At 41.3% G+C, this 27922-nt stretch overlaps 2 protein-coding genes across 5 annotated transcripts in view; both read left to right on the forward strand.

Annotated features, from left to right (window-relative positions):
* The first annotated feature begins 11178 nt into the window (after nucleotides 1–11178).
* Nucleotides 11179–22962, forward strand: SLC25A30 (solute carrier family 25 member 30). Of its 4 annotated transcripts, none has more exons than XM_077781393.2 (11): nucleotides 11179–11235; nucleotides 11816–11905; nucleotides 13903–13981; nucleotides 15509–15656; nucleotides 16275–16369; nucleotides 16634–16719; nucleotides 17907–18006; nucleotides 18870–18990; nucleotides 19504–19642; nucleotides 20498–20578; nucleotides 21344–22962. In XM_077781393.2, the coding sequence occupies exons 2-11, from the start codon at nucleotides 11885–11887 to the stop codon at nucleotides 21383–21385; spliced, it is 912 nt and encodes a 303-aa protein (XP_077637519.1). In that variant the 5' UTR covers nucleotides 11179–11235; nucleotides 11816–11884; the 3' UTR covers nucleotides 21386–22962. The 4 variants fall into 4 exon arrangements, with proteins under 4 accessions (XP_077637519.1, XP_085433606.1, XP_077637520.1 ...); XM_085577480.1 differs by having other exon boundaries at nucleotides 17907–18002; nucleotides 18866–18990; XM_077781394.2 differs by lacking the exon at nucleotides 11816–11905.
* A 1137-nt stretch (nucleotides 22963–24099) lies between these two features.
* COG3 (component of oligomeric golgi complex 3) overlaps nucleotides 24100–27922 on the forward strand; it is a 29232-nt gene continuing 25409 nt past the window's right edge. Inside the window, exons 1-3 of the mRNA XM_021528457.3 lie at nucleotides 24100–24333; nucleotides 26164–26310; nucleotides 26847–26908. Of these exons, the coding sequence (XP_021384132.3) occupies nucleotides 24166–24333; nucleotides 26164–26310; nucleotides 26847–26908 (377 nt within the window). The 5' untranslated portion in view covers nucleotides 24100–24165. The remainder of the gene's footprint in view (nucleotides 24334–26163; nucleotides 26311–26846; nucleotides 26909–27922) is intronic.

Genomic DNA, 27922 nt, shown 5'->3' on the forward strand with positions numbered 1-27922 from the left:
CTCTTATAGCACAAAGCAAATGATTCTCCTCTGAGAACAGCATGAATATGGAAACCATGCAACAGATGCATTATGCTGAACATCAAATATATGCAAATTATTCTGATCATCTTTTTGGTGCATTTTCTCACTATTCACTGGCAGGTTTGTGCTGAACATCCTGGAGAGAAGCTGCTTTTGGGTAGAGTGAATCTTGCATACACAGGGTGAGAGTGTGCCAGGTGTGATGTGCTCATGATGCCCAGAGCTGTGCTGGGCTCCTAAGCAGCAGGATAGAAACTGGCCTCAAAATCCTCTGAAGCAAGGCAAAGGGGTGAGCTCCAGTCAGGCTCAAAGGAGCAATGCCATGAAAATGGGGATAGTTTTTCTTTCTTTCTGTTAATCTGAGTTTACTATCCACTGCTTTAGATTTCTACTGGTGGCCAGTGCTATTTAAAGACTTGGCTTTCATCCAAAGTCCTCAGTTGCATGCTTCACACAAGAAACACAGACAGAAAAATAGCAATTTCTCCATTAGTTTATTGAACAGGTCTGCTGCTGCTGAGCACAAAAGGCACCATTTCAGTTTCTGCATGCAGTTCTATTTACAAGCAAGCTGCTTTCCTGAGGGCCAGCTTTTTCAGAGGAACAGAGGATCATTCGTGTGTCTTTACTACCTGGAGTCTGACCTAGGCAGACAGAGGCTCAGGGTATGATTTTTATTTGCAATTCTTTTTTTTTTTTTTTTTTTTAGAGCCCTTCACATGGAAAGTGCAAACATAAAGGCCAAATCTTTTGATATTTGTAGCCCACTGAAAATTAAGGACCAGGAAAATTATTTTTCATAATTTCCTTGATTTCTGATTATATTCTCCATTCCTGAACATAGCCATGATGGTGGGTAGTTATATTGACCAGATATGTTTCTTTGTTCGTAGCTTTTCTTCTGGTGCAATACAGTCATACCGAATTATTACTTATTTCCATAGATAGGGAAACAAAACTGTGGAGATCATGGATATTCAGGATGGATAGTGACAACCTGAGATCTTATCATGATAATAATATTTCAGTAGTGCTGATGATGAAGTATTGGTCTACAGAGAGGTACAAAGTTTGTTTTCACAGTGTGGCATTTGGCCCAAGTTACAAAATGTTAATCTTGAAAGAGAAGGGCTGAGTTTTGGACTGACAGTGGGGAATTTCCATGTCCCAGCCCTGCTGGAGCCATGCCACTTTCTAGGGTGTTCAGGGCTAAGCCTGTAAGTATGTTTTAGGAATCAAAGTACTTCTCTATTTCCCAGCAGAGGCAGGAGCTTCCTGTGATGCTCAGGTCTTGTTCTTGGCAAGCAATTTGGATTTCCATTTTTTGCTTTCAGTCCCTTTATTTGTGATGTGTACATGTGGGCAGTTACAGACCACACAGAAATACCCTGAAGATCATTGCTAACAGCTCAGAAGGGCAGTCTATGGGATGAGACCCCTTAAGGCCTCAAGGAAGAAGACTGATTATTACAAAATGTAGGAATTGCACCCTCCTGTTCAAGCCCAGTTGCAAAGATGTGAACAGCATCAGGCACTGTTACAACCTTTTTTCAGTCAGTGCAATTTCAGTCATATTCAGAGTTCTGAAGTCCTTTAGTTGTTTTTTTTATATCATTAACATGAAGGACATACTAGTTTAAAAACTGTAGCTAAGAATAGCTATGAATTTACCAGAAAGCCACAAAGAGGAGAAAGATGGATTTGTATTATCACCACAAAATTTAAACATTATCATCTATATATATCAAAGATTAAAAATTATATAAAAATGCACACAATGCTAACTACTGTTAGCTTATCTAAAAAGACTAAAAAATAATTTTTATGTGAAAAACATGAAAGCTACAGATTGTATACACTGCACATCTGAACTTACATATTGAACTCAGGCAGAAAGTACTTTAGTCTTTTAAATGTCCAATAGACATCTGAAAGCTAAAGACTGTTGAATACACGAGTTCTGGTTTTGCCTAGTGTGTGATACAGTAGTAATATTGAGCTGGCTGCAGTTGTTATATTTTTTAATCACGTAGTTTGCAAGACAAGAGGTGTGGTTTTCAACGCAATGTTTTATTTTCCATGCTCTGGGAGGTGATATCATGGCTTTGTTTTGACTTAATGCAAACACCAATTCTTATGTTAACAGTGTATAGTAAGAGGAAATGAATTGCAGAAGTGAAACAAAAAAAAGAAAATTATTTTTTGTTGCCCTGATTTTTAAAATGCTTTCTTTTATAGTTCTTTTGAAAGTTTAAAAGTTCTCATAAAACTTCTTCAGCCTTCTGATCTGTTTACATATTTCTACTGGAGTTCTCACACACTGTTCATGTAAATAATGAATTTTTAAATTCCTCTTTGTGGGAGGAGAGAACTGATGGACTGTTAGTTTGACCAGTGTGGTTGGAGAGGTAGTAATTCCATCCTCCAATCCATGGTCACCTCTGTAATTCTATGAATACCAGATGCTCAAAGAAACTTTCTCTTTTTTCTCCTTTGAACTTACCACGTGTCTGTGTACTTACTTTGTGTCCAATAGCGACAATTTTTTAATATGTGGGCACAGCGTGACCCCACAGTAAGGTCACACTGCCTGCTCTGGCTCCAGTCTGTGGTCAGGAAAGGTCTCTGGGAGCTGATTTTGGAACCTGGCACAAACTGGCTCAGTCATGTGCTACTTGGGGGAAAGTTCAGACATACAAATCTGGGCTTCAAAACAGAGGCAGCAAGAACTAAGATGCAGTTTGGACAGAGGAGATTTATTACAATCTTTTTACTTGTCCCACTGCCCTTTAACCTGCCCTTTTGTCTGTACTTTTTAAGGTTCATGTTTGCAAGAACCTCTTCAAGTATGAAGTAAGGTTGGGAGTGGGGTGGAGAGTATCTCTATTAGTATGTGGGTTCTGTGATGGAAATGGAAATGGAAAGCATTTCAGAGTATGCTTCAGAAGATTTTAAAATTGAGATGCTCTGGAGCCAAGCTGGACCAAGCTTTAAGTATAAATAAAACCAGCCAATCTCAGTCATCAAAAATGCAGAGTGACTACAACTGTGCCTCCATTGACTCCTCAACCCAATGGTCATAGTCCACTCAAATCAGCAGAGCAGAGCCTCTTATGAGCTCAGAGCACTGTTGGAACACACATCTCTGTATTTACAGTGCCATCATCACAGGATGTCTGTATGTATAATGTGCACTAGACAGGATAACCTACTTCATAAATTCAGCCACATCTTTTGCAGTGCTGGTGCACATGGAGCATTTTGACATTGCTGTGTCTAGCCTAATATTGGATGATCAGACCCTTGGTTCAGGATGAGAAGTCGGTCTCCTTGCAAGAATATTTTACTCTTGATTTTCATTCAAGTATTTTCCCCCAATTTTTACTACAATTAAAGTTATGGTCTGAGAACATTACAAAATAATAATCAGCCTCCCACCACCACCCTCTGAAACTAAACTGGCTTTTCAATAATTTTCACAGTATATTGCTAACAAGGCTGAGAGAGATCAGCTAAAACTTGGAGGCAAACCCAGGTCTGATTAATGAGCCTGTAATTCATTAGCATTTATGTGGCCATTTTTTTCAGTGCATTTGAAGTAAGCAAAACAGGGAAAATAAAGAAGAAAGAACTGAATGTCAGTGAGAAACTCCAGGGCCTGATGCCATTGCCGCTTGTCAGCAAATGGCAAATACCTTCAAACCTTGCAAATGCACGCTGGAACTGTTGAGAGAGTGGATGGGAGCTGTGTGCTGACTGAACAATTGTTGTCTACAGAACTGGTGTATTTTGCAGTGGATTTAGAAGATTTAGTAGGAAATGCTATTCAGTTGAGCTTTCTGGGTGCAATGATTTTGACCAAGAATGTTAATGAAAATCTGAAAATGTAAAAATGTTGCTCATTGTTTCTAAGGCAAAACAGCAAAACAAAACATCTGCAGCACTAACAGAACAGCTTTGATTATAAGAGTCCTGATTCTGATTTTCCTGCTGCAAGAAGTGCTGCACTTCTGACAGCACACCAAGAATTCATTCCTAATGCTGTCCTGCAACATGTAAAGGAAGTTTCAAAGGTCTCACCACTGCTGAAGCTTTGTCTCCTATCACAATTGTTAGAACATTACAGCACAATGCAGAATTTAAGAAAATTCTTAGAACTCTTTCTGGGATGGTATCAAGAAGCCTGTGTTTGGCTAAGAGTAGAGGGCTTTTGGGACACAACTAATCTGATACTTGAAACCTGTGAAGTCAGGTGTGTTAACTTTTACATGGAAAAGACAGACACATAACTATGTGCTAACATGGTCAGATAAGCTCGGTTTGGGAGCTAACTCCTTCTGCACTGGTGACGTGGGCAGTGGTTAAATTAAGACCTTCTTTGCTGATTAGAGACTTGGTGTGCTAATTGAACGAGCTCTGTTCAGATAAACCAGATGGAGCTGCAGGAGTCAGCACACCACTGTTATTTTCCGCACCTAGTCTTTAACCACACCATTTAAATGCCTCTACCATGTAGTGGATTGTATGGAGTAAGATCATCTATACAGTACATTTTATTGCTCACACTTTCACCTCTCACATTCCTTTCACATGCTGTATACTTACCGATCAAAATCAACATCAGAAAAAAGTGCTGTAATTTACATATTGCTGAGATACATTTGGAAAAAGGTTATGTAGCTTCTATAGTTACCTCATTTTCCTACACATACAGTTACCTCCATTACAGAAGCCTTTCAGGTAGGGACTGTCATTTAAGATATAAAAACAATAAAAACAGTGGATCTTTTGGAATAACGTAAAATCTGGGATGTGTAAGAACTATAAGAGCTGGGCTAGTTTCCTATAAAATTTATAGATGTTACAAATCCACAAAGTTTAACTCCATCTTGGGGGAAGCATATTATCTATTGCTAAGTCCTGTGCTCCAAGCAGCCTAGGAGGATGGCCATGCTGGGTATCCTGGGGTGTGACTGCATAGTGCTGTGACCTTCTAGGACCCCTCAACACCTCCCCCAGGAAGGGGAGACAATCACTCAATCCCCAGACACCTTCCTTAGAACATTTCTTCTCTAAAAATCCTCAAAGTGTCAGAAGTAGCTTTTACCTGTAGTGCTTTCCTCCGGAACCAGCTACGTAGATGTCCTAGTTCTCATGGCAACTATCACTGAACTAGCAAACCATCTGTTTTCAAAGCATCACTTATTCTTTTTACTTACAAAACCCCCTCTTGTCATTTCAGACTGTCTAGCACCAGTAAAACCTTTTGCACAATTCATATAGGCCTGTTCTCCTCATATCTTTTGTCTCAATGTTAATTTGCACTATCTTCTCTCGTTCATCTTTGTTACTCTTAATTACTTTTTTGTGTCTCCCTCTCTTCTTGCTGGCTTTGCATTTGAAATGAAAAGCAAAGAAGTTTGTAGGCTGGTTCTTTGATTAGCCAGAACTGGATTCCACATGGCCTTAGAGCTGAAACAAGGCCAACCCGTCTTTGGCATGAATTAAAGCCTGCATTTTCAACTGTGTTGTAGGCCATCCAAAGTTCTTTGATGAGATTTTACACATGATCCAGCTGGCAGCCTGCAGGCTGCAAGGTGGCTCTGCCTTGCCTCTGTTGTCTGGCCTTGAAGGTCAGAAAAAGTTGTTAGCACTGTGTGAAGTCTGGGCGTTAATGACACCTCCTGTTCTTACTGCAAGCCAGACAGGAGGCTAGAGGTATTAGGATAGGGTGTTAAAGGCAGGATGCATACTGCAACCCCTCAAGAGTTTTTGCTCTGCCAGGATATTTGTGGCTAAGTCCTGTGAGATGTTGAAACAGTCTAATATTTCAATGCTTCCAACAGGATGAGTCCACTTCAATTCATGCAATGCTGCTCCTTTTACATTGGTGCTGCTGCCAGTGTGAAGCCAGTTCAGCTGCATCAGCTGGCAGAAGCCTAGGGTTTGATGGGTGCATTCTGTAATTAGTGAGTTGAACCCACTCATAAGTCAGATGAGAGCAATCAGCAGCCTGAGCAAAGGGCCAGAAGTGTGCCTGGGAATGGGAGGGGAATATGGGAAGGTAAGGGAGCACCTGCCCTTTTGGCAATGAGATGCTACAACAGTGCTGCCTTGTTGTAGAACAAAGACCCTTTTTACAGCTGTGAGGCACATCACCCTGCTCCCTGGTGCTGCCTCCTAAGGCATGAGAACGTCCAAAAGCTGGCATCCACTGAACCAAGTATAAGGAAGGATAATTGGGAAATAGAGGGACATGAGTACGTCAGCTGCTGTGTTTCATGGAAACCCAGGATGTCCACCACTGTAGTCTGTGCTTCTTCAGCCTCTGGAGGACAATTGTTCTCCCACTCTGCCAGGCTTTGTTACTAGGAGCAGTGGAGATGTGAGTTCCTACCAATGACTGCTGCTTTGCTGCATCAGCAAGGAATCCCACTGCACATTAAAGGTCCTGATTGACTTGTTCAGAATGTGGTTTTTGTGACAGACAACTATTACAAGGACAAAATCCTACAGCTGTTTTTCCCTGCAGTGCAGAATAACCTGTCTTGCTCAAGGTTATCAGCAATCAGCTCATCTCAGCCAAACACTGTGTTAATTCTGGTGTTGTCATCCTGTGGATCAGCAGGACTGTGAAGCAGGGGAATACTTCTTCAGAAAGCATCCTGCCTTTTCAGAATTTTTTATTTTAAAAAAAGTTACTTAAACATTTCATTTGACAAAAATTTATAAAGTATATTTTTAAATTTAAGGGGAAGGAAATGGTATTCAGATGCTGATAGTGAAAGCTAGGTTACTCAAAGCCAGACTGGAGCAACCAGAAGAAAATCTGTACTATTTGCATAATGATTTAATGCAAGGCTTTCTGTAAAACTAGAGGAAAACCCTCAAAACTTGAGAATTGGGAAAGAGAAAGCGAGGCTCCTTTAAGAAGTAATAGCACTGAAAGTTTTAAATTTTCCTACGTAGGCAGTTCTGTATTCTGATCAACCTAAATCCTGCATTGTGAGGGACATGGCTTGGGGTCACCTGCCAGTACATCTCCCTGATCATTGTCTTGTTTGTGTCATGTTTCTTTTACTGTAGAACTACTTCAGCTGCAACTCTGCTTTCACAGGAGACTGTAGTGCAAATATGTATTTCCCCCAGCAGACACTTCCACAAATATATTCTTCCTCCGACAAATGCTTTCTATTATCTCTGGATATTGAGTACGGCCAGCAAGGGGTGTACTGAAAGTGGCAATGAACATATAACGTGTGAGATGTTATTTGGTGTCACTCATTCAATGTTGAATCATCTCCCATGTGGGAAAGGTTGAGCTGTATCTTACACCATATTCTGTCTGTTTTTTAGTAGAACATAGAAAAATATTTGCTCTTCTTTTTATTGCATCTTCCAGCATTTAAATTGGCATTGTTTCTTCCAGCTGCTACTTGTTTAGTGCAGTGCAATGTTGGACAAAAGCCTCTGTGAAGCAACTGTGACTGATCTTTATTTAGCAAGGACCTGGAGGATCACCCTTTGAGGTTGGAAAGTATTTTGTAGCAGTGAAAAGCCTCCTATAGTGCCTTCCTATCTGAGCAACTTTAGCAGCTTTTCATTTGCTCATTCAAATAACATCAAGCTGAACACTGTGACGTACATAGGAGTTATTATCTCTGTATGGAGTCTCAGAAAAGAAGATAAATCAATTTCCCAGGATCTGTTGCAAGATTGCAACATTTTCAGAAAATTTTGTTTGGTTTAAAAGTTTACATTTACTAGAACTGCCTTGCTGGGACCTTATGCTGTATGACTCTCGTCCACTCAAAGCCTGGAACTGCCCTCCTTTCCTTCACCCTTTACCCATTAAAAACAAATAACATGTCCCTTTTATATCCACAAAACAATGACACAGTAAAGACCTTTGGCTCCTGACAATGCCAGAGTCCAAATCAGATTATAAGAAAAAAATTATTAAAAAAAACATACAAAATAACATTTCTTGTTACTCCTGATTTCACTTTCCTTTCTCCTTGGTCTCTGCACAGTAGATTATGTTACTAAGTTAGAAACTTCAGTTGTCTTGTCATTGTGCATAACATATGCTAGCAGCTGGAAGAGGAAATGTCATTGAATAATTACAGAAAAAAAGGGCTGGAGAGATCCTTGAGAGTCCATCCCAATGCTTGGTCTGGGTAATCCAGATTGTAATTATACCTCAAAACCAGCTGCTTAACAGTTTTTAAAAGTTTGTGATGATGAAGGTACTGCAAACTCCACAGTCATTTTCATCTAGCACTGTCCACACCATTAGAAAGTCTGTTGTATGTCTGATATAAGTGGTGGAGAAAAGATAATTAAATTCCTCTTTATGGATAAATTTCAGTCTTGAAGATTATGTTATACTAATCTTTTTTTAAAGATTGTTTTTTTCAATATTTTCTTACAGATTGTGTTTTGTATTCCTAGCCTTATTTTCCTAGCTCTTCTGTACAGCCGTCCTGAAATGCACCACACATAACTGGATGTGGTGCTTCAGGCTGAGGCTTTCCCTCTGGAAAACACAATGGAAGTATTATTTATTATGTCTTACAATTTTAGATGTGAGTGTCTACTTTTCCAACAAAGTCATGTGCTGTATGATTGAAGGTCAGATGAAATGCTCTTCAGAGAGAAAGTACAAGCAATTGAAGGTGAGGAGGCAGGGAGTTCTTGACTCCCATGTCCTAGGCTTACTTTCATCACTCAGCCAATGGAACATGAAAGATGCAAATCAATTATATAACTAATAATTGTGGAAGTTTCCAAGGGAAAAAGGTAACTCTCCAGTGGTTACAGCTAGCAACAAAATTACAAGGCAGTTTGAACAATACCTGTAGCCATCTGTGTCTCTCCACTTACAATTCATTTAAGCAGTAGGAGACTTGGCAAAACTGTCTTCACCACTGCAGAGACCAGAAATGAATTGATTTTCCATTTTAAGCAGCAATGGAAGTAGCAAAACAGGAATGAATGCACAAAAAGCAGAGCTCCCCCGTAAAATGGTTTGAGGGCTGTCTTCTTTTGCTTAAAAAAAAGAAACAAAAAAATGTGTGAGGAAATTTAGGAGCAGTAAGTTTAGGGGTGTGGGAATTAACTAATTAAACTGTACCCCTGCACAGTCCCTTGGGAGAGAACTGGTGCTTGGATAAAGCTGTTGTAAGATTGTGTAATCAGTAGCACATGTGGAAAGATGCTGAGCACCTCAGTGTAGGTATGACGCAGATGCCAGGTTCCAGCTTGTCAAAAGTAGTCCACTGTTGGTTGGCAAAAGCATTACGTACCTCATTACGTAGTATGAATTGGGTTAAGAATACAACAGAAGACTTTAATCAGAGGACCCATGCAAAAGTCACCAGTAGTAACAAAAGTTAACCTGAATTCTTTTATATTCAGAAGTACACAGTTGAGAACTAGCATCTAGGTTGGTAAGAAACTAAGAAATGTGATTGGGTGCAAGATATAACATGTGAGCAGGAACTGATTTTCATCAGAGGTAATTAAAACCCATCTGCCTGCAGGAGGAGCTGCCCAACTCAAGACCAGAGTGGAACTAAAGTCCTTCTTAAAAGGAGGCAGAAATTTGAGAAGTCAGGAAACTGAAGCGACTGCACCAAAGTGCAAAATCAGTCAATGTTAGAATCGGTCCAAACGATCTCTGTGCAAAAAGAGAGGAGTTCAAAGTTTAACTGAAGTAAGATTGTACTACTACTTGTTGTAGCTATAAAACCTGTACTAGCTAGGTACTAGGAGTTTCGGGGGGGGTTAGAATGTGAATTCCAATTCTAAGGTGGGACTTCATAGCTACTTCATTCTGTGAGGCCCACCTGCAAAGACAACTTTGCAACACTGTGATTAGAGCACAAGCTTTGTAGGCTGCCCACCTTTAAAAACTGAAATGTAACATTTGTGGGAAATCTGTAATAGACTTAGATTGCTTTAGAGAACTATTTTCATTGTATGAAATACTTGTGGCACATTGGAACCCAAATTTTGGATTCCTATGCTTTATGGAGGATTCCATGCAAAGCCACATCCAGCTTCTTAATGAGGGCTGAGCGGGTGTCAGCCCCTTTTCCCACCAGCCAGTAAGCTTAAATATAGGTTCTCAGCCTCCAGCCTTGCCCTGAAATTGGCGCGGGGAGCAATCCCGCGGGATGTTTTGCCCTTTCCGGGGTAAGGGATGCCGTCCGCCCGCAAGGCAGCAGACTGACAGCGGCAGCAGGGCTGCGCCGTGGGGGTAGGTTCCTACAAGCACTCCTGGCAGCTCTTCAGTCAGAAACAGAAACACCGAGTTGCCAGAACACTCTGCCTTTAGGGGCAGCAAAAGAGCTGATCCCAGCCATTTCACAGCGAGCCCTGGGCTCCGGACCAGACTAGTTCTGGTTCTCATCCAGTCCTCCGTACAGCGGCTGAGACCTGCCCTTTCGGACAGCCCCTTTCCTTCTGGACAGGCACCGGATGTGTGTGAACAAAGCAGTGTAAAGCATATATACTGAATCCATGATTTCTGCCATGGTAATGCGAAGAAACATAGAATGGCACAGACCTGTGTAATACTACTACGACTGCTGAATCAACGTGTAACCGCTCTGCCAAAAACATTGAAGTGGGTATTTTAAACAGCAAAGTAGCTATTTAAGCCCACCCTGCCCCTTTCTGTTCCTCCACAGAGCAGGTAAATAAAGGTCCCTGTGCCGCTTCAGGAAAGCTCAGCCCGGGTACTGCTGCGGTGTCGCTGGCGCCCATAGGATCGTAAACCGAGGGGCAAAATCATTGTGTCTCCTGGAGAGGAGAAACTCTAAGGGCCGAGTGACCTGCTCGTTAATCGGGGAGCGCTGAAACACCCGACACAGCCACTTCATTCTCCCAGGGCAGGAATGCTAATGGAAAATGCCGGCCTGCCCCGCCAGCCCTCCAAGGCCAGCGGCAAGGAGACACCTCTGACTGCAAGGTCAGCGTGGTTAATCTTTTCCCGGATAATTACAGCCGGCTCGGCGCCCCGTTTAAACCAACCGCGGCTTTGCATCCGCCCTTTCCACACCCCGCTCCTGGCTCGGCCCCTAGGGCCAGCCCGCCCCGGGGCGGAGCCCCGCGTTCCCCAAAAGCGGCCGCGAGGAGCGGCGCTGGGATTGGGGAGCGGCGGGGTAGGCACGGCCGGACGCGGGGCTCGGGCAGGGCTCGGTGGTGAGTAGGGAGGTGGCAGTGGCTGCTGCTGCCGCCCTCAGGTCTTGGAGGGTGGGAGACCATTTTTCTTCCGTAGTAGTAGTTGTTGCCACCTTAGATCCGAATCCGTTTTAAATAGTTAAAGCTCCTATAAGCTCGAGTGTATTGTGTGCTTAATACGTCAGCGATGTTTTCAACCAATATGTAATTCGATGTGAGACTTTTCAAGCCTGTTCCCCGTCGGGGAAATACCAAGTTGAAGTGATTTGTTCTTTCATGGAACCCAGGCTTTTGTGTTTAGTCCAGTCATGCTGTGGTTAAAAAAAAAAAGAAGATTCTCTTCTGACCTCTGCAGAAAGTGTGTGGATGAATCTCTGTATTAATTCAACCCAATGTTCGTTAGGGTCGAGTATCCCCTCTGTCATCATTGAGGTTTAGGGTATGGCAACATATATTTTGTAAAGACAGTATCTTTCTAGTAAAAGTGGAGACCTTAATTTTTTCTATAATGTTGGCTGAATTCTCTTTTTAAGTAGTTTGCCATTCACTCAGCTGATACGGATTTGTTCTGAGGAGACACTTATTATTTTTATTGATATAGGGAAGAAGTTTTGACTAAGAAGCAAACCAAGAATTTGGAGTATAAGTGGGAAATGAGGCACCTGAGGTCATGGGGCGAAACTACTGGCTGGTGTGTGTTTTTGATTTTTTTTTTTTTCTGAGAAAAACTCTCCCTCTTTGCTTTATCTTTTTCTTCTTCATACTTCTTCCTAAAGTATGGAAATCTTGAAGAAGAGGGCTGGAGGTTAGAAGTGGAAAGATTCATATGGCTAGTTTAGCATACTGGCAGGAGATGAGACTTGAAAGCCTTTCAGATGTACAGATCTTGACCTTCACTGTGGGACCTGTCAAAGGAAGAGTGTACTATAAAGTTCTTGCATTAGGATATCCTATTTATATATTGAAGCTTCAACTAATATTTGTAAATCTGTGTGCAAACTGAAAACTTTATTTGACCATGCTCAGCATTACATAGAAAAAGTGAGTAGCCTTCATTGCCTAGGCAGAGTGAAATATAAAACAAATAGAAAAAGGATCTATTTTCATTTTATTCCTGTTATGGTATTTGTGATAGATGAAAATTTGTTTTAATACGTTGGGGGTCTTAACTATCAGTTTTGATTAATTTCTCAGGGATGAAGATCAGGTGTGTAGCAGATAGTGGGCAAACTGAGCTTGGCTTTGTCTCTGCTAAGTAAATGATCTGCCATTAATCAGGGCAGAACAGGATTATGAGGAACTTGGAGCTGGAACTGGCCTCCCTCTGATACAGTGGCTCTCCCTCCATGTGGCTCTGCCTCCTGTGTATTGAAAAGCTGGCACAGTCTAAACCTGTGTGTCCAGACCTCTGTACTGCACTCTTTTTGGCAGTATAGTGGGGGTAACTTAGTTGCCTTGTCCTCTTTTTTTTTTTTTTTTAATGATGTTCTTTGCAGTAGTCTAAAGAATAAGATGGATTTCTGCGCATGTAGGTGTTAAGTATGTGGAATTTTGTGATTTTAGCTTCTTTCTTTGTCTTGTATCTCAAAAGACTCAGGTAACTCATAATGAAATAAAGATGATTAAAAGAAAACTAGAGCTGCAGGAAGTGTTCAGGCCTTCTGAGTGTCAGCAACTCTGAAAATTCATTTAGGTGCTGGGTTATTGGCATTTCTAGAGGAAGTGACTAAAGAAGGTTCAGCTGTACAAAAGGCTGGGCTAAGTAATGGGTGTATTTGTGATATTTTCCAGTTAGGCACTACAGGTGATAAAGCAGGGAAGAATAACATGGAGTGTAAGTGCCAAGGGAAGTATTTTCGAGTACAGTTTTCCCCTAAAATTAATTGGTGAAAATAACTGTAGAATGCAATGTTTAGGGGGGTATTATAGAAAATGGGGAATGAAAACTATTTGTATTGTGAGAAAGGGGAAAAAATAAGATGTTGAGAAATGTGCTTGCTTTTAGGAAGGGCAATCTTGTGTTGGCTGGACTAGTTTGGTTTTAAAGTTCTTGTCTCTTTTCTAATATAACTGGATTACTTTAACATTGTGCAAAGCATATGCTATAGTTAATGATGGATTGTGGTTACTTTGTCAAATTTGCTAACTGATACAATTTTCATGTTACATTGACATAATTTTCATGTAACATTCAAGAATGAATATTGTGAATACTGGTAGCAGAAATGGGTCTGAATGGAAGCAAAATCGTGTATGCTCCCTTATTTTCTGTCCAAGTGTACCAGCTTAGCTCATGCTAAATATTGGTGGTAACTGGAAAAAAGGAAGTTCTGTAATGACTGCAGGATGTAGTCAGACTAGTTCAGCTTAGTAAAAATCCTTGGAGGCTATTCAGTGCTATGCTCCTTAGCAGTATGCCTGGGAGATAACCTGCTTTAACCTTTCATGGTGAGGAGAGTGGTGGCCCAAATACATAACAAACACTGATTTGAACCCAGATGCCTTTCTGTGGTATTCCTGTCTTTCTTCTGATTGTCAAAAGTATTACATGTTTTTGTTTTTTTTTTCCTCTTTACTCGTGTTTGAAAGGCCCATTTTAATTGGACCAGGCACAAAGTTTTTACTAAGTGTTAGCATGTATATTTTTGACATGTACTTACAATAGTGTTAAATCTTCCTCTTTTACAGAAAGAGGAACCAATAATGCCAGCATTGAACTGGAAGCCCTTTATCTATGGAGGTTTAGCATCAATCACTGCAGAATGTGGTAAATGTTTGCTTTAACTGTTGACATGATTTTCTTTACTTGGATGGTCTCTATGTCAAACAAGTCTGGTTCCATGCTGCCGATGACACAGTGGTATATGGTGGTCTGCAGCAGAGTTTTTTTGCTTAATGCTGACTGAAGAGTTGCTCTTATCTCTGTTGCAATGTCAGAGCACTTGTGTCTGTAAACGCTTATCCCTGGTGAGTCTTGTTTTTTATACATATTTTGCCTTTGTGTTTTGTTATTTGGTGTTTGTTTGATCTGTTCCTAGACAATAGTCATAAGTAGATACAGCTTCTGCTTTGCTGCAGTAGATCAGTTATGCTCTTAATTTGTAGGTTTTTCTCTTAGCTTTACTGAATATCTATGTTGCAGTGTAAATAATCTTTTCTTGAATGTAAATGGTTGCTTAGATTTGAACACTTAAATTCAGTAGTGACCAATACAGAATAGTTGCTGTAGTGAGACAGTGCATTTGATGTTTTAGGCCTCCTCTAAAGGCAGACCTTAAATTTCAACATCATTGTAAAGTTGTATATGAAAATAAAGGAAATCCGGATTTTCATTGTAGCAGGGTGTGTGGTGAGCTTGCATGAAAGGTCTGTCTAGTAAAGTAGAGGCAGTATAAGATTACACTTAAATCTACTATTTTGATTTCATAGAGTAGTTTGGGTTGGAAGGCCATCTGGTCCAACCCCTCTGCTTTAAGCAGGGACATCTTCAATTAGATCAGGTTGCTCAAAGCCTTGTCCAATCTGACTTTGAATGATTCCAGGGATGGGAAGGGTTTTTACTTAGGAAATTTGTACAAACTTGAGTTTGAAAACTGTCATTATTTGACTTGACTGAATATGGTTAATAATGCCAAAAGCTTTTAAGGAAGACATATAATGCATGAAAACTTTGCTTGTCTGGTAAGCCTCATTTAAACAGGTGTAGTTAATCCTGACTTCTGTTAGTACTTAGGTGAGTATGGAATGTTAAGGTGGTCCTTTTCCTAGATGGATACAGCTTCTGAACACTTTGATAAGGGGAGCATGGAGAATATGAATTGAACATAACACAGCAGTAGGCTACAGGAAAGCAGTAACAGAAATAGGCACTGCTGCTATTGCTTTTTCAGATACTAGGCCAGAATCTATATAGTGTGTCCTACAGAATTTATTTGCCTTCAGTGGCATCCTCTTCAAAGGTGTTGGTAAAATATATGTACAAACTAGGCGCTTGATTGGGATTGTAGGATCCTGTTCAGTGTGGCTGCTTACAATAAGGCAATGCAGGGTTGCCTGAAAATACAGTGAGTGTGAACACAGGAGGTAGGCAGGGCCTCTGACAGGTCATTTGAAGAAACAGGGTGATAGAATGTGAATCACTTCTTCAAAAGAAAGTCTTGGTAAGAAAGGCTTCTTTCCCATGGGAGTACTTTTATATATTATGATATATAATAAATGTTACTGTTTCTTGTATGATGTCTGTTGCCTTTGGTTAGGTAGGTACTTCATTAATTTTCACTGATTTTCCTTTAAGGTACTTTCCCTATTGATCTGACCAAAACGCGTCTTCAGGTTCAAGGTCAAGTTAATGATGCCAAATATAAAGAGATCCGCTACCGTGGAATGGTGCATGCACTGGTCAGAATATGCAGAGAAGAAGGGTTGAAAGCCTTATACTGTGGGTAAGATTAACTGAGTTGCAGCAATGGTTTATGAACAATCTGATGATAAAAGTATAAGCCCATTGTATGTGAATTTTTGGGTTTCGGGATTACAAAGTGTTTGGCTAGCCTTTATCTGTAAGTTGGAAGACCCAGGTTTCATACCTTCAGTGCTGCACACATTTAATGTTTAAAAAAATCCTCAAACAACAAAACCTAACTAAGCATTAGGTTATTCTCTACAGTGCTGCTATGGTTGTTCCATCTGTCAGAATTAAAACTGGATTTACCTTTGTCTATAAATGAGCATGATTTTCTTCAAAATGTGCAGGATGGTGGGGGGACTACATTTCAGACATTGCCAGCTATTTTATAGATTACAAGTTGAAGCATGGTCTAGTAGTAATAATTCCCTCACAGTCCATTCATGTTCTTGCAGGCTATATTAAAAAAAAAAAAAAAACAAACCACAAAAACCACAATCTAAAAAGCTCCAAAGCTTATTTTGTTTATAGTGTGTTTAAACCATTTATTTAAATGAACAAACCTTTCTTTGCTAGATATCTCTGCACTAGGAAGAACTTTCTGATGAGCTTTTGAGACCTTGAGCATAAACATTATTGCTGCTTGTTTTTACAGGATTGCACCTGCACTGCTACGACAAGCTTCATATGGAACCATAAAAATAGGCACTTACCAGAGCTTGAAAAGAATATTTGTTGAGCGTCCAGAAGGTGAGTGGTTATTTTCTATTTGATGACTGATTTGCTTGAAGCTGATTGTTTCCACTTGGTATCTTATGTTGCATTTGAACAAGTCTACTAAGACGACATTCCTTATACCAGTTACAACAGTCAGTCAGCAAGGGTAACTCATCAGAGTAGGCTTTATGGGTTCTGTAACTGGCACTCTCTGGTTAAGTGAGGGGAGGCATCATCCTGTCCTAATGCATCTTAAGCTTTGTAAATCTGCAGCTAAAATCTTTGTTTGTGAAACAGATGAAACCCTCATGATTAATGTTCTGTGTGGCATTCTTTCGGGAGTAATCTCGTCATCTATTGCCAACCCTACCGATGTCTTAAAGGTAATTATGTAGAGCTTGTCTTCTTAGTTTTTGTTCTCTCCTGAAGTAAAAACAGTCTCCTGATGAATATAGGCTTTGTTTTGTAACCCTATTTATTCTCATCTCTTAACTTCGAAAGAATCAGTAACATCCCAAATTCTTGGAAGCTCCTTCTGGTCCATACTAATCATTTGGAAGTATGCATAAGGGAGGTGAAGGCTGGGGAGGTAGTTAGATCCACATATTTCTGAATGTGAGGGGAGAATAACTTTGATGCTATTTGTGTGGAAGCCACAATGCATATTTAATCTGTACTTCTTGGTGACATTGTTGCACTTGTTTCTAGAGCTCAAAATAGGTGAAGATCAGTTCAGAGGCAAGAGTTCCAGTGAATGCTACTTCTACTGTATGGTTCCTTAACACTGTAGAGTGGCTTTGCAAACCTGTGTTCTAAAGAAATGGCATTCCAGCAGCAGTCATTTAAAGTGAATTAATGAAACAACGATCTCTTTAAGAATCTGTTAGCTTAACCACAGTCAGTTACTCGAGAGGGTTGATGGCATTTATCTTATAAAACTGGAGCTTGTGACTTACACAGCTGCTCCTAATGAAAAGAAAGTCAGTAAAACTATGTTCTGAAACTACTAAAAAGCTTAATCCTTCATAGTTCTAATGAGGTTACATAGTAACATTTCAAACATAATCTTGTATTTCAAATGTGACTTCAATTAATTACTTCCTAAAATTATGTCCACTTACCAAGTCACTTGTTGACAACTTGTATATGAAAGTTACCCTGACAGGTTCCTAAGAATGTTCTTATAAATCTACTGGGTTGAAGACCATGGTTCTCAGTTGCTGAAACATTAATCTTTTTAACCTTTCATTTCAACATGTTCCTGTGAGAACACTGTAAAGGACATCCTGCAGAACCCATCTGCCAGTCTTATCTAAATGGAGCAGTGTACCCATACAGAAATAGAAGTGACTTAATGCAGCTAAGAATTCTATCACATACTTCTTCAAAATTAGAAGCTGCATTTGGATAGTTAAGGCAAAAGATTGCACTATAGTTGTGGTAATGTCAGCTCTTGCTTTTGTATGCAAAGAGAAATTTGCTTTACTACTTGCAATTGTAACTTAATAGGTGAATCTAGTTTTATTTTTGTTGTATTAATCTTTTAATTGTATCTTCAAATGAATCTCAGATCAGAATGCAAGCTCAAGGTAGAACAATTCAAGGAGGAATGATGGGCAACTTCATACAGATCTACCAAAAGGAAGGCACTAAAGGATTATGGAAGGCAAGTTTTTTTAATGTATCTTACACTTCAGCTGTACTTCCTTATTCAATTTAATGCCATGTATTCCTACAGTGTTCTCAGCTGAAATATAGAGGATATAATGCCTGTCATTTGTCATGACTGCTTTCACTGCTAGTGTCTCAGTGCTTTTTGGTGAAGGACTACAGCCAGCCTTGTGTGAAGGATTAGCTGCCACTTAGGAGAGGGAGGACAAATGTAGGGTTTAATTAGGGTGACTGGCTCTAGGAACAGCTCAACAATCCTTTGCATGACACCTCTCAATCTGTATGCTGTCTGTTTTAAAACATATGCTAAAGAATATTTGGAAGCAAAGGAGCTGCTGAGCATCCCTTCCAGCTCAGGAACTGTCATATTCAGTCTTACAGGTTGTCTCTTGGGCCAGTTATAGTCAATGACTGTACAACAACTGAAGAGCCAAAATGGACAATTGTTTTGAAACAGCTGGAAAATAGGAATGTTCTTCTATTAGTGTGCTTTTCTCACAAAGTTTCTTAAGGATGGACAAAACCTGGAGATCCTTACTTTGTCAGTTTTTCAGCTAGCAGCAAAGGAACACTGTTTTTGAAGTTTTAGCTGACTGTTGATGCAGGAATTGAGATGTTAGGCAGAGATAAAAAATAACAGATCTGAAGTTGCCATTCTGTGTGGAGAAGTGATTTATGTTATTTCAAATTTGTGGCTTTGGAGCACATACATTGAAGACTTGTATTAATTAGCCTTATTTGAATTTGCAATGTTCTTAACACATTTGTGGTGTCTTGCTTTGTATTAGAAGAGCTTGGCTTTTCTAACAGTGCACAAATGTTGACTTTAAACTTCAACTATATCCTTTCTTTTGTCAGGGAGTATCATTGACAGCACAGAGAGCTGCTATTGTTGTTGGAGTAGAGCTGCCAGTGTATGACCTTACCAAAAAGCACATAATTATGTCTGGACATATGGGAGATACAGTGTATACTCATTTCCTGTAAGTTTGTGTAAGTGGTTGTATAGCTCAAGATTAGTTAGTTCGTGCTACAGGGGAGAGGAATATTTTGATTTTTTTTCTATCATCTGTCTAGATGTGTATATATACATCTGATGGGTTTATAATTTTTTGTGTAATAGCATCTCAAATGGTAGCTTGGAAGCTAATTTGATTTAGCATTTGGATTTAGCTTTCTTTTGAAATGTGAAAATTTGTTTTGTGGGTGGTCTGAATAATTCAACTGTGCAAACTGAGGTTAGAAGAAATTTACAGTCAAATATTATTTCCTGGGGCATGAACATCTTTCCAAACATACTGTATATAAGGGCTGTATAGCAAATTTTCAAAATTGTTTTTATAGTAAATGAAAAGTAACTTTTTGCATCCATTACCTGATATAATTTTTTTAGTAGAAGAATTAAACAGTCATTATTACTATGTGTTTCCTGGGAAGGGGGAGTTCTTGTACATCTGTGGGGTAGATCAGGTTTCATTAAACTCTTCTTTTACTAGTTCCAGTTTTCTTTGTGGGTTAGCTGGAGCCCTTGCATCCAACCCAGTTGATGTTGTAAGAACACGCATGATGAATCAGAAAAGCCACAAACATGGAGGACACTCAGCCTACAAGGGCACTTTGGATTGCTTGTTACAGGTAAGTAGTTCATGTATCATCATAAATAGACTGCTGCCACCAGCCAGTGTTTTTGCTGTGGAGCTCAAAATTGTTCTGTTTTCCCTAATAACTTAGATATGCTTTCTGCCATAATATTTAAAAGGCCTGTGCTGTCAGTAATGTACTCAAGTTTGAAAAGTACCTACTGTCTTGACAGAAAGACAGGAAGAAAGTGTCTGCTGTCAAACCTTACTTTATTTGGGTATTGGATGAGGAGAGAAAGTAGAAAGTTGAGCAAGAGAGAGTGCTGCTGAGAGCCTATGTCAGGCAGACAGGAAGTTATAATTTCATAGGTTGGTCCTTGAAGAACAAGAATTTCTGAAACAGATGGTTTTCTATGTTACTTACTACATAATGGAAAGCCTAGTGCAGCTGGAGGCAAAACCAACCTCTGGTTTTGATTACTTTGATTTGGTTTCTGGAGTCTCTAACTTTGGTATGAGGTGGGACCATGATGGCCTTTTACATGGAAAAGAATGGATGGTCAGCTGTTGGTCAGCTGTTGCTGTTCAACTGTTGACTGAACAGTCCAAGTCACATTGTCCAGTGAAATTTTTTGAGGCCCATGAAGCAAATGAAATATTTCAAGGGGCTGCCAAATGCTAACTACAGGTTTATATGCAGCAAATTTCAAGGGGCTGCCAAATGTGAACTGCAAGTTTGTATCTAGTGAAATGTATTTCTTTGTCCTGTCAGACAATAAATTTAAATTAAGGGGGTGGCTTAGTCCTGTAACCTTGTCTGGTATAGTCTTGTTAGCTGACATGCTGTTTGGATTTCTCATTAAAAAAATTATGTAAGTGTGCTCTTATGTTTTTCTTTTTTTTTCCCTAGACATGGAAGAATGAAGGCTTTTTTGCCCTGTATAAAGGATTTTGGCCGAACTGGTTAAGACTTGGTCCTTGGAATATCATTGTATCCTTTACATAGGTGTGCAAAACTGCTAAATTAGCCATTCAACAGCAAGTATTGTTTTTTACAGAATTACTGTGTGGGAAGTGTCATATCAGCACAGATAGTCCCTTTTTTTATGAATGGAAAATTGTGCAGTTGACAGGTTTTTTTTTTAGTCAACTGCTTCCAGTCAGATTGAATTTGTGATTCATACAGAGTCAATACTAAAATATGGTCTTGCAGAATAATTTTCTGTTCTTCCAATTTCATACCTGTCCGTTTCCTTTGCTATGAGCCCAGTTTTAATCAAAGTTGACCAGGTGAATTAGGAATGGGGGCTATTTCCAGAGCTGGGGAAACTGTTGGCAGTTACTGATGCAATCTTTTTGTTTATCGTAGTCTCACAATTTTGGCTTTGTTTCAAGAGCCAGCTGATCAGAGCCCTGGGAAGTAGGTTGATAGAAATGTTTTTTACAATAAACAGACCTTCTTTAGCCCATCAAAGCTAGGTGATTAAAAACTCTTAAGGGGTTTTCCAGTATTGTCCTGCCTTCTCAGTCCTGAGTTTAACATCCTGAGGAAGATGGATGAGAAAGTATTTTCTATCACCAGCTTTTAAGCAAGTTTCATCGTTCTGCCTAGTATTGTGTAAAAAATGTGGCCAACCTGCAGCATGGCATAGAAAGGAACAAGGAATGGAACACAGTTGCAGCTAACCTTCAGTAGTAAAGTGACCACTTTTCACTGCACGAACAGGAAACAGTTTTCCTTAATAAGCTGTGCCAGTTCTTTCTGACATATGAACAGCTGAAGAAATTGGATGCCTGACATGCTGAGCTGCGTACAGAATTGTGTTAATGTACTGTCTGAGTTTAGAGCAATGTGCAAGCTGTCTTGAGTGTTTGCTCTTTGTCTGAGCTGCTGGCCAAAGGAAGAGGTCACTGCGAGACTGAATTAGAAGAACGTGGAAGTAATTTATTTCAAGGCAAGTTGGCTCCTGTAACCATGGCTTGTGCACATGATTCAGTGGATGATATGCCCTGTTTTTCAGACGGAACCAAACATGATGGAATACCTTCTGTCAACTGTTTCAGTGCTCTTGAACGTAAAGATCCGCAATGCAACCTTGTGCATCTGAGTCTCAAAGCACAGTGTTTCATAGAGTCAAAGAACAAGTTTTTTACTTCTGTATTTCCATAAAGGAAGGAAAAGAAAAATATTGCTGTAAAGGAAAAAAGTGTTTCTGTAAGGGAAGATAAGCAGAACCAAGGAGTTGGGCTTTTCTTGCTTTCAGAAATGTGTACAATTTAAATGTAATAGCTTAAAGCATCCGGGTAACTGGAAATGTCACAAGACATCTTTGCTGGCTTTCAGGTTGGCAAAATAACTACTGCAGCATAAAATCTGTTTCTGGTTTTGAAAGTTTCCTGTGTTTTAAGTCCTGAGGTGTCTACATAATTTTCTGGGAATAATCCAGCTTCATTAGCAAGTGTGGTTGCTACAGTTGACAGTTTTGCATAGCTTGAAGAAAGTTTTTTTTATTCCATGTATAATTTTTGATTTCAGCATAAGTACTTCTTCAACATATTCATATGGAAATTGCTAGTAGGAATGAAGTTCAAACAAGTTCATGCCCAGCTGCTGATCTTGCAGAGAAACTTTCCATGCTTCTTCCATCCTTGGGAAGAACTATTGGTTATTGGCTGTTTTACACTGAGCAGTCAGGCTCTGCCATGTGGGTGCCTATGTGGCAAGAACCAACCCCTCCAAAAGTGAATCTACTATAAAGACTGCTTTCCTCCTTTAAAAAGACACCCAAGTCCAGAACTAGTGAACACTTTCATGTACCAAAGATGCTCAAGTTGCTGTTACATGCAAGGAAACACTTGATGTAGAAATCAACCACAGCTTCTGTAAACATTACCTTTAGGCTTAAAGGTATATCAAAACTTTAGGGCCATTAACTCAATGGTTACATCAAGCTTTTAAGTGCTGTTGTTGAATTCCAGGAAAAAGGAGTATGTGAGATGCAAATCTTAGGATGGCTCCTCTATGTTTACAGAGGGCAGCAAAGCAGGATCCATAGATTTGGATTTTTGTGGCCTTGTGTTAATATTTTACATATTTTTGATAGAATCATGCATTCCACTTAAGTTTCATTGTGATCTCAAAATAGCTATAATCACTTAATTACTAATTTTGAATTCACAAATAGATTTTTTTTAAATGCACAAGGCACTTTCTTTCCTAAGGTAAAACATTTTCTATATATAGGGGTATGCTGATGTGCAGTGTTTCCCCTTACAACTGTTTCTGTGCTTTAATAAAAAAAGTGTAAATATTTTTGTATGCTATGTAAACAAAGTATATGTTTGTCAAGCCTATTAAAAGCATTAAAATGTAAAGTGTGATGACTTAAACTGCTTTCAGTTCTGAAGTTTCAAATACTTCAAGTTGCTTAACAAAGGAAAGCTGCTGAATTGAACTGAATTGAACATTGCACTGTTCAATGTTATTGGTTATTTAGCCAAGGCATATTGAAGTGGCTTGTAGTAAAAAGATTGTGACTTGTGGCTGAATAACATGCACTGACCGCAGGTTTCTGCTGTTCTTTAGCATATCTTAAACAGCAAGACCATTTCCCCCAATGTTAGAGAAACTTTGGTCTGAAACAGATCAATCTTTTTTTTTTTTTTTTTTTGGTAGCAACAGAGTAAGTTTATCACACGTGGAACCAGAGTGGATTTTTTGAGACTGTGTGTGACAGGAGAAGTGTCATGGATTAACTCCGAGGGGGATGAGGAATCTGCCAGTTTGGAGTGACAGGAACTGCACTGTGCCAGTAAATCTGTGGGGAAGCTGCAGAGGGCTAGATGGACTGGAATTGACTGCTCAGTCTCAAGGGCAACAAAACAGTGAAACAGCGGTTCAGGATCTCAGCTGCAGCCATGAGCCGGCGTGTGCCAGGGGGCTGGAAGGTGAATGGCGCCCTGGGCCGGGGCAGTCACTGTCTGCCTGTGGGGCTGCGTTTCAAGTGTTGTGTCGGGAAGGATGCGGAGGTGCTGGAGTGTCTGCCTGGTGAGGGGGCTGGAGCACAAGTCCTGCGAGGAGGGGCTGGGAGAGCTGGAGGTGTTCCTGGGGCAAAGGAGGATCAGGAGGGGCCCTATCCCTTCTGGAGCTGCCTGGCAGGAGGGTGCGGCCAGGTGGGATTCGTCTCTTCTCCCCGGGAACCGGCGGCAGGAGAGCACAAAGACAGGTCTAGGTTGGCTATTAGGGGCCGTTTCTTCTCAGAAAGGGTCACTGGGCATTGGAGCGGGCTGCCTAGGGCGGTGTTGAGGGAAGGCCTGGTGCGGCTCTCGGTGCCCGCCCGCAGCCGGCCCCGCCGCCGCGGGGCTCCTCCCGGCCGCCAGGGGGCGCCGTCCGCCCGCCGCCCCTCCTGGCGCGCTGTCCGCCCCGTGCCCGTGACGCCTCTGCCACGCGACGCGGCGCGGCGCGCTCCGAGCCTCCCCCGGAAGCGCCGCCCGCTCCCGGCGTTCCGCCGCGCTCCCGGCGTTCCGCCGCGCTCCGGGCGCCGCTCCCGGCCCGGCCCGGCCCGGCCCGCCGGCAGCATGCTGGAGCCGCCGCCCGCGGAGCCGCCGCCCGCGGCCACGGACGTGCGGGACCGCCTCGCTCTCTGGGACCGCCGCCCGCAGCCCACCGCGCCGCTCAGCGACCGCCAGACCGACTCGGTGCTGGAGCTGAAGGCGGCGGCCGAGAACCCGCCGGTGCCTGCCGAGGTGAGGCGGCGGCGCTGCCCGGCCGCGGGGCGCAGGGCGGCAGCGGCCGCGGTGCCACGTCGCCAGGCGGGCGGGGTGAGGGCCCAGACCTGGGCTGCGGGGCCGCTCCGGGCCTCGGGGCTCCCAGCAGCGTTCTGGGTTTTTTCTGTTTTGCGTTCTGGGTCTCGCCCACAGCCCCTCCCCAGCCTCCCCGTCCCTCGGAGCCGCATGCCGCCCGCCCACCTGCCTGGCAGCCTTGGGAGCTTTCCCCTGACAAGCCACGGGCTTTCTCTGCCCCCCTCGCTGCTTTCCTCAGCGTTTGTTCTGCTGACGGTGGGGCTTTAGTCGTGGAGTTCAATTCTCTTGGTCCTCTTAAATTGATCCTTACCAATGCCTAGCTGCTGGCGCCAACGTTATTTCCTGGTACGAATTGCAGGCTCTCGACTGAGCTGAGGAAAGTCAGGAATAGGGGTAAAAAGTGTAATAATGTGTCAGCACCACAGAGGACATGGCCTCCCACGGTGTAAAATTCCGAACTCTGATAAGGTGATTATTTATGAACACTCCCTTGTCTGCAAAGGGAGGTGGAACACAATGCTTGCATTCCTAAGGTGCACTTTTCAGGAGAGAGTTTGTATTTGAACAGGATCGTAGTGTAAGATACAGTGCCATAAAATCAACAAAGCTTGCTCTCAGCAAATGTCTGAAAGCTCAGAACTGCAAAAGGGAGAATGTAAAGCAATTCCTTCCTCAAATGCACCTGTTTCATTTAATCCTTCCTGGTTTCTATTTTTTTTTTTTTTGTGTGTGAACAGAATGCAAAAAGTAAATATTGGCAGGCATCCAAAGTGATTGTAGAAGGATGTCCTGCTATCAGAGGATGTTCTTACGGATCTAAACCAGCTTTGCAACAAGGCAGGTAGTCCGTTTGCCAGTGAGGACAACAGCAAAGCCAATACATTGAGTTCTTCAGAGAACTGGGACAGCGTTGTCTCAGCTGTCCTGAAACAGCAGGCTCTGGTGGGTTCACCTTTGCCTCTGTATTAGACACGAGAGAAACCCTGGCTGCCCTGCTGGGGCCAGCCTTGCTTTGGGGAGCGGGGTGGAGAGGTGTGTGGAAGTTGGACAATGAATGGCAATCTGTTTTTTCTCAAGTGGTTGAAATACTGATAGCTCTTTCTCTGTCAGACTAATATTACCAGGCAGGGAATATTTCACTAAGCAAGTTGTTTTCTAGATAGATACCAATTTGTAGCTAAGCAGTGTTTTCTGGTGTTACCCTGCTGATGTTCTCAGAAAACATACAATTCATAATAATGTAATTGAAGAGGGTGTTGTATTAGTTAGGTGTATATAACAGGATTTTTCTTCTTGCATTAATTTTTTTTTCTATATAGGCTAATTAGTATTCTCTGGTCATACTTAAATACGACTTATCTCAAGTTAATTTTTCCCATGTTTTTTCTTGTTTAAACAAAATAATTGTGGCTAAAAATAAGTCCTGTTCAGCAGAACTGTTCTTTGTCTTCTAAATAAATTATGGCAGCAGTCTTGAATTTTAGTTTAATGTCTGGCAAAAATAACCTTACAGTTCCTGTGTGGTGTTTCTAAATGTATGGATGTTGTAGTTGTTGGTGTAATGGTTGGATTCAGTGATCTCAGAGGTTTTTTCTAAACTTAATGATTCAGTGATTATCATATTGATAGATAAAATGTCTGTTGCATTTTTTTCTTCAAAAGTAGATGCCTGTAATTTTCTCATCTTACTGCTTTGGATGGCTTTATAGTTGAGGTGCATATAGGAGTTTTCAGTGAGTTATCTGATCAAAGTTTGTGGTGGTTTGTGAGCAGCTGCCCATTGAGGACTTGTGCAGCCTGACGTCCCAGTCGCTGCCTGTTCTGCTGACAGCTGCTGTGCCAGAGTCCACAGAGGATGTCCTTCTGAAGGGATTTGCAACACTAGGGATGGAGGATGAAAGAATTGAAACAGCACAGCAGGTAAGGGAATGGCCTCCAAGATGCACTGATCTTCAGAGAATTCTGTTAGTTTCTGTGTGTCTCGCTTAGCTTTTGGTGGGTTTGCTAAACCTTTTGGGGAGTTTTCAAGATGCATAACGGGGAACTTTGGGGGAAAACAACACTGAAGTCTTAGCTCTGAAGTGACAGGTACTTTTTGCATTTGGAGTGGAATCTAACATGAGAATAAGGCACCCCTTCAAGAGAAACAGTGGTGTTTCTCTTGAAGTAGAAGAAAGAAGAACCCTGACCATCTAATATGATAACCTTGTTCTTGTGCAAATAAAGCCAGATGAAATTCTGTCTTTACCATTTTAATGCAATGAAGGAATCGAATGGAGTATTTCAGTTGGAAGAGACCCACAGTGTGGAATTAGTTTCCTAGATTAATAACTGAATTCTGAAACAGCTCTGTTTTTAACAAAAGCTCATCTTCATTTCATAGATCATAGATTTGATTTTTTTTTAATTGATTGCATGTGATACCTATATTGTTCACACCATAAAATCTCTTCTAGTTCTTCTCCTGGTTTGCTCAAGTGCAAACACAGATGGATCAAGATGAAGGTGCCAAGTATAGGTACGTGCTCTTCCTCAGTTCTTTTCCCTATAAGTAGTTCCACCCTTGAAGGACTTCATCTTGTCCATTAACGTTACCACATGTTCACATTCAGCTGGTGGGGAGTGGGGGAATGTGTTGGAGCAGCTGAGGCTTTCCAAGGCTGTGTGCCTCACTCCCAAAGGTCGTTGCTCAGATGGCAGAGCAGTTAAAAAGGATGCAGATTTCCTTCTGAACTGCCCAGTATACTTAGGCAGATGGAAATTAGTTTTGGCTTACAGACAGGGCTATAGACAAAGGCAGTCTAAGAGCTTTCCTATGATTTTTCAATTGCTGCTGCTATTGGAATGGCATTCTCTGAGGGTGAGATTGTGTAAGCAGATGTGGCTGGTGGTCATTCCTGTTCTCACTGTTTGGCTCACCAGTGACTGTGGTTGTCATTCTGTATCTGCATTCCCTGCATTCCTTGACACTTTGCTCAACTCCAGTTTTGAGTCTTGCCATTCTCATCTGTTTTTGTGTAACTGACTTTTCCATCAGGCTCAGAAGAACCCCTTCCCACTGACTTTGATGGTTACTCCTTGGGAATCCGAAGTATGGCTGAATGGCTTAGCTAGATCTGCTCGTGGCTTTTATAGAAACTGGCTTCTGTTTTGAGACTTCACAAACTTGCCGTTTTCCACAAGGAGATGCGGCTGTATTCCCTCTTCTGTTTTTCCTCTGCTTTTCTTTGAGCTGTTTCTTTTCTCTTTTGCTCTGACATTTGAGGACGTGACTTTTCTTAAAAGCAGAGAGTGAGGCATATACAGATCCTGTGATTTGATCATTAAGAACCTAAAAGGAGTAGCAGGCTTTCACTTTGTCAGTTGACATGTTCATAATGGTGCACACAGGTGTGTGCTATGGATGCACAGTGGTTTGTAGGAAGGCCAATATGCTGCTGTCTGCAGGAGGCCAAAGGTGCAGAAGGAAAATAAATAATTTCTTTGCCTGTTGCACATGGATACAGGGAATTGCTTTACTTCCAGCTTTTTA

The sequence above is a fragment of the Lonchura striata genome, chromosome 1, assembly GCF_050655825.1.
Source record: "Lonchura striata isolate lonStrDom1 chromosome 1, ASM5065582v1, whole genome shotgun sequence".
NCBI lineage: Eukaryota > Metazoa > Chordata > Aves > Passeriformes > Estrildidae > Lonchura > Lonchura striata.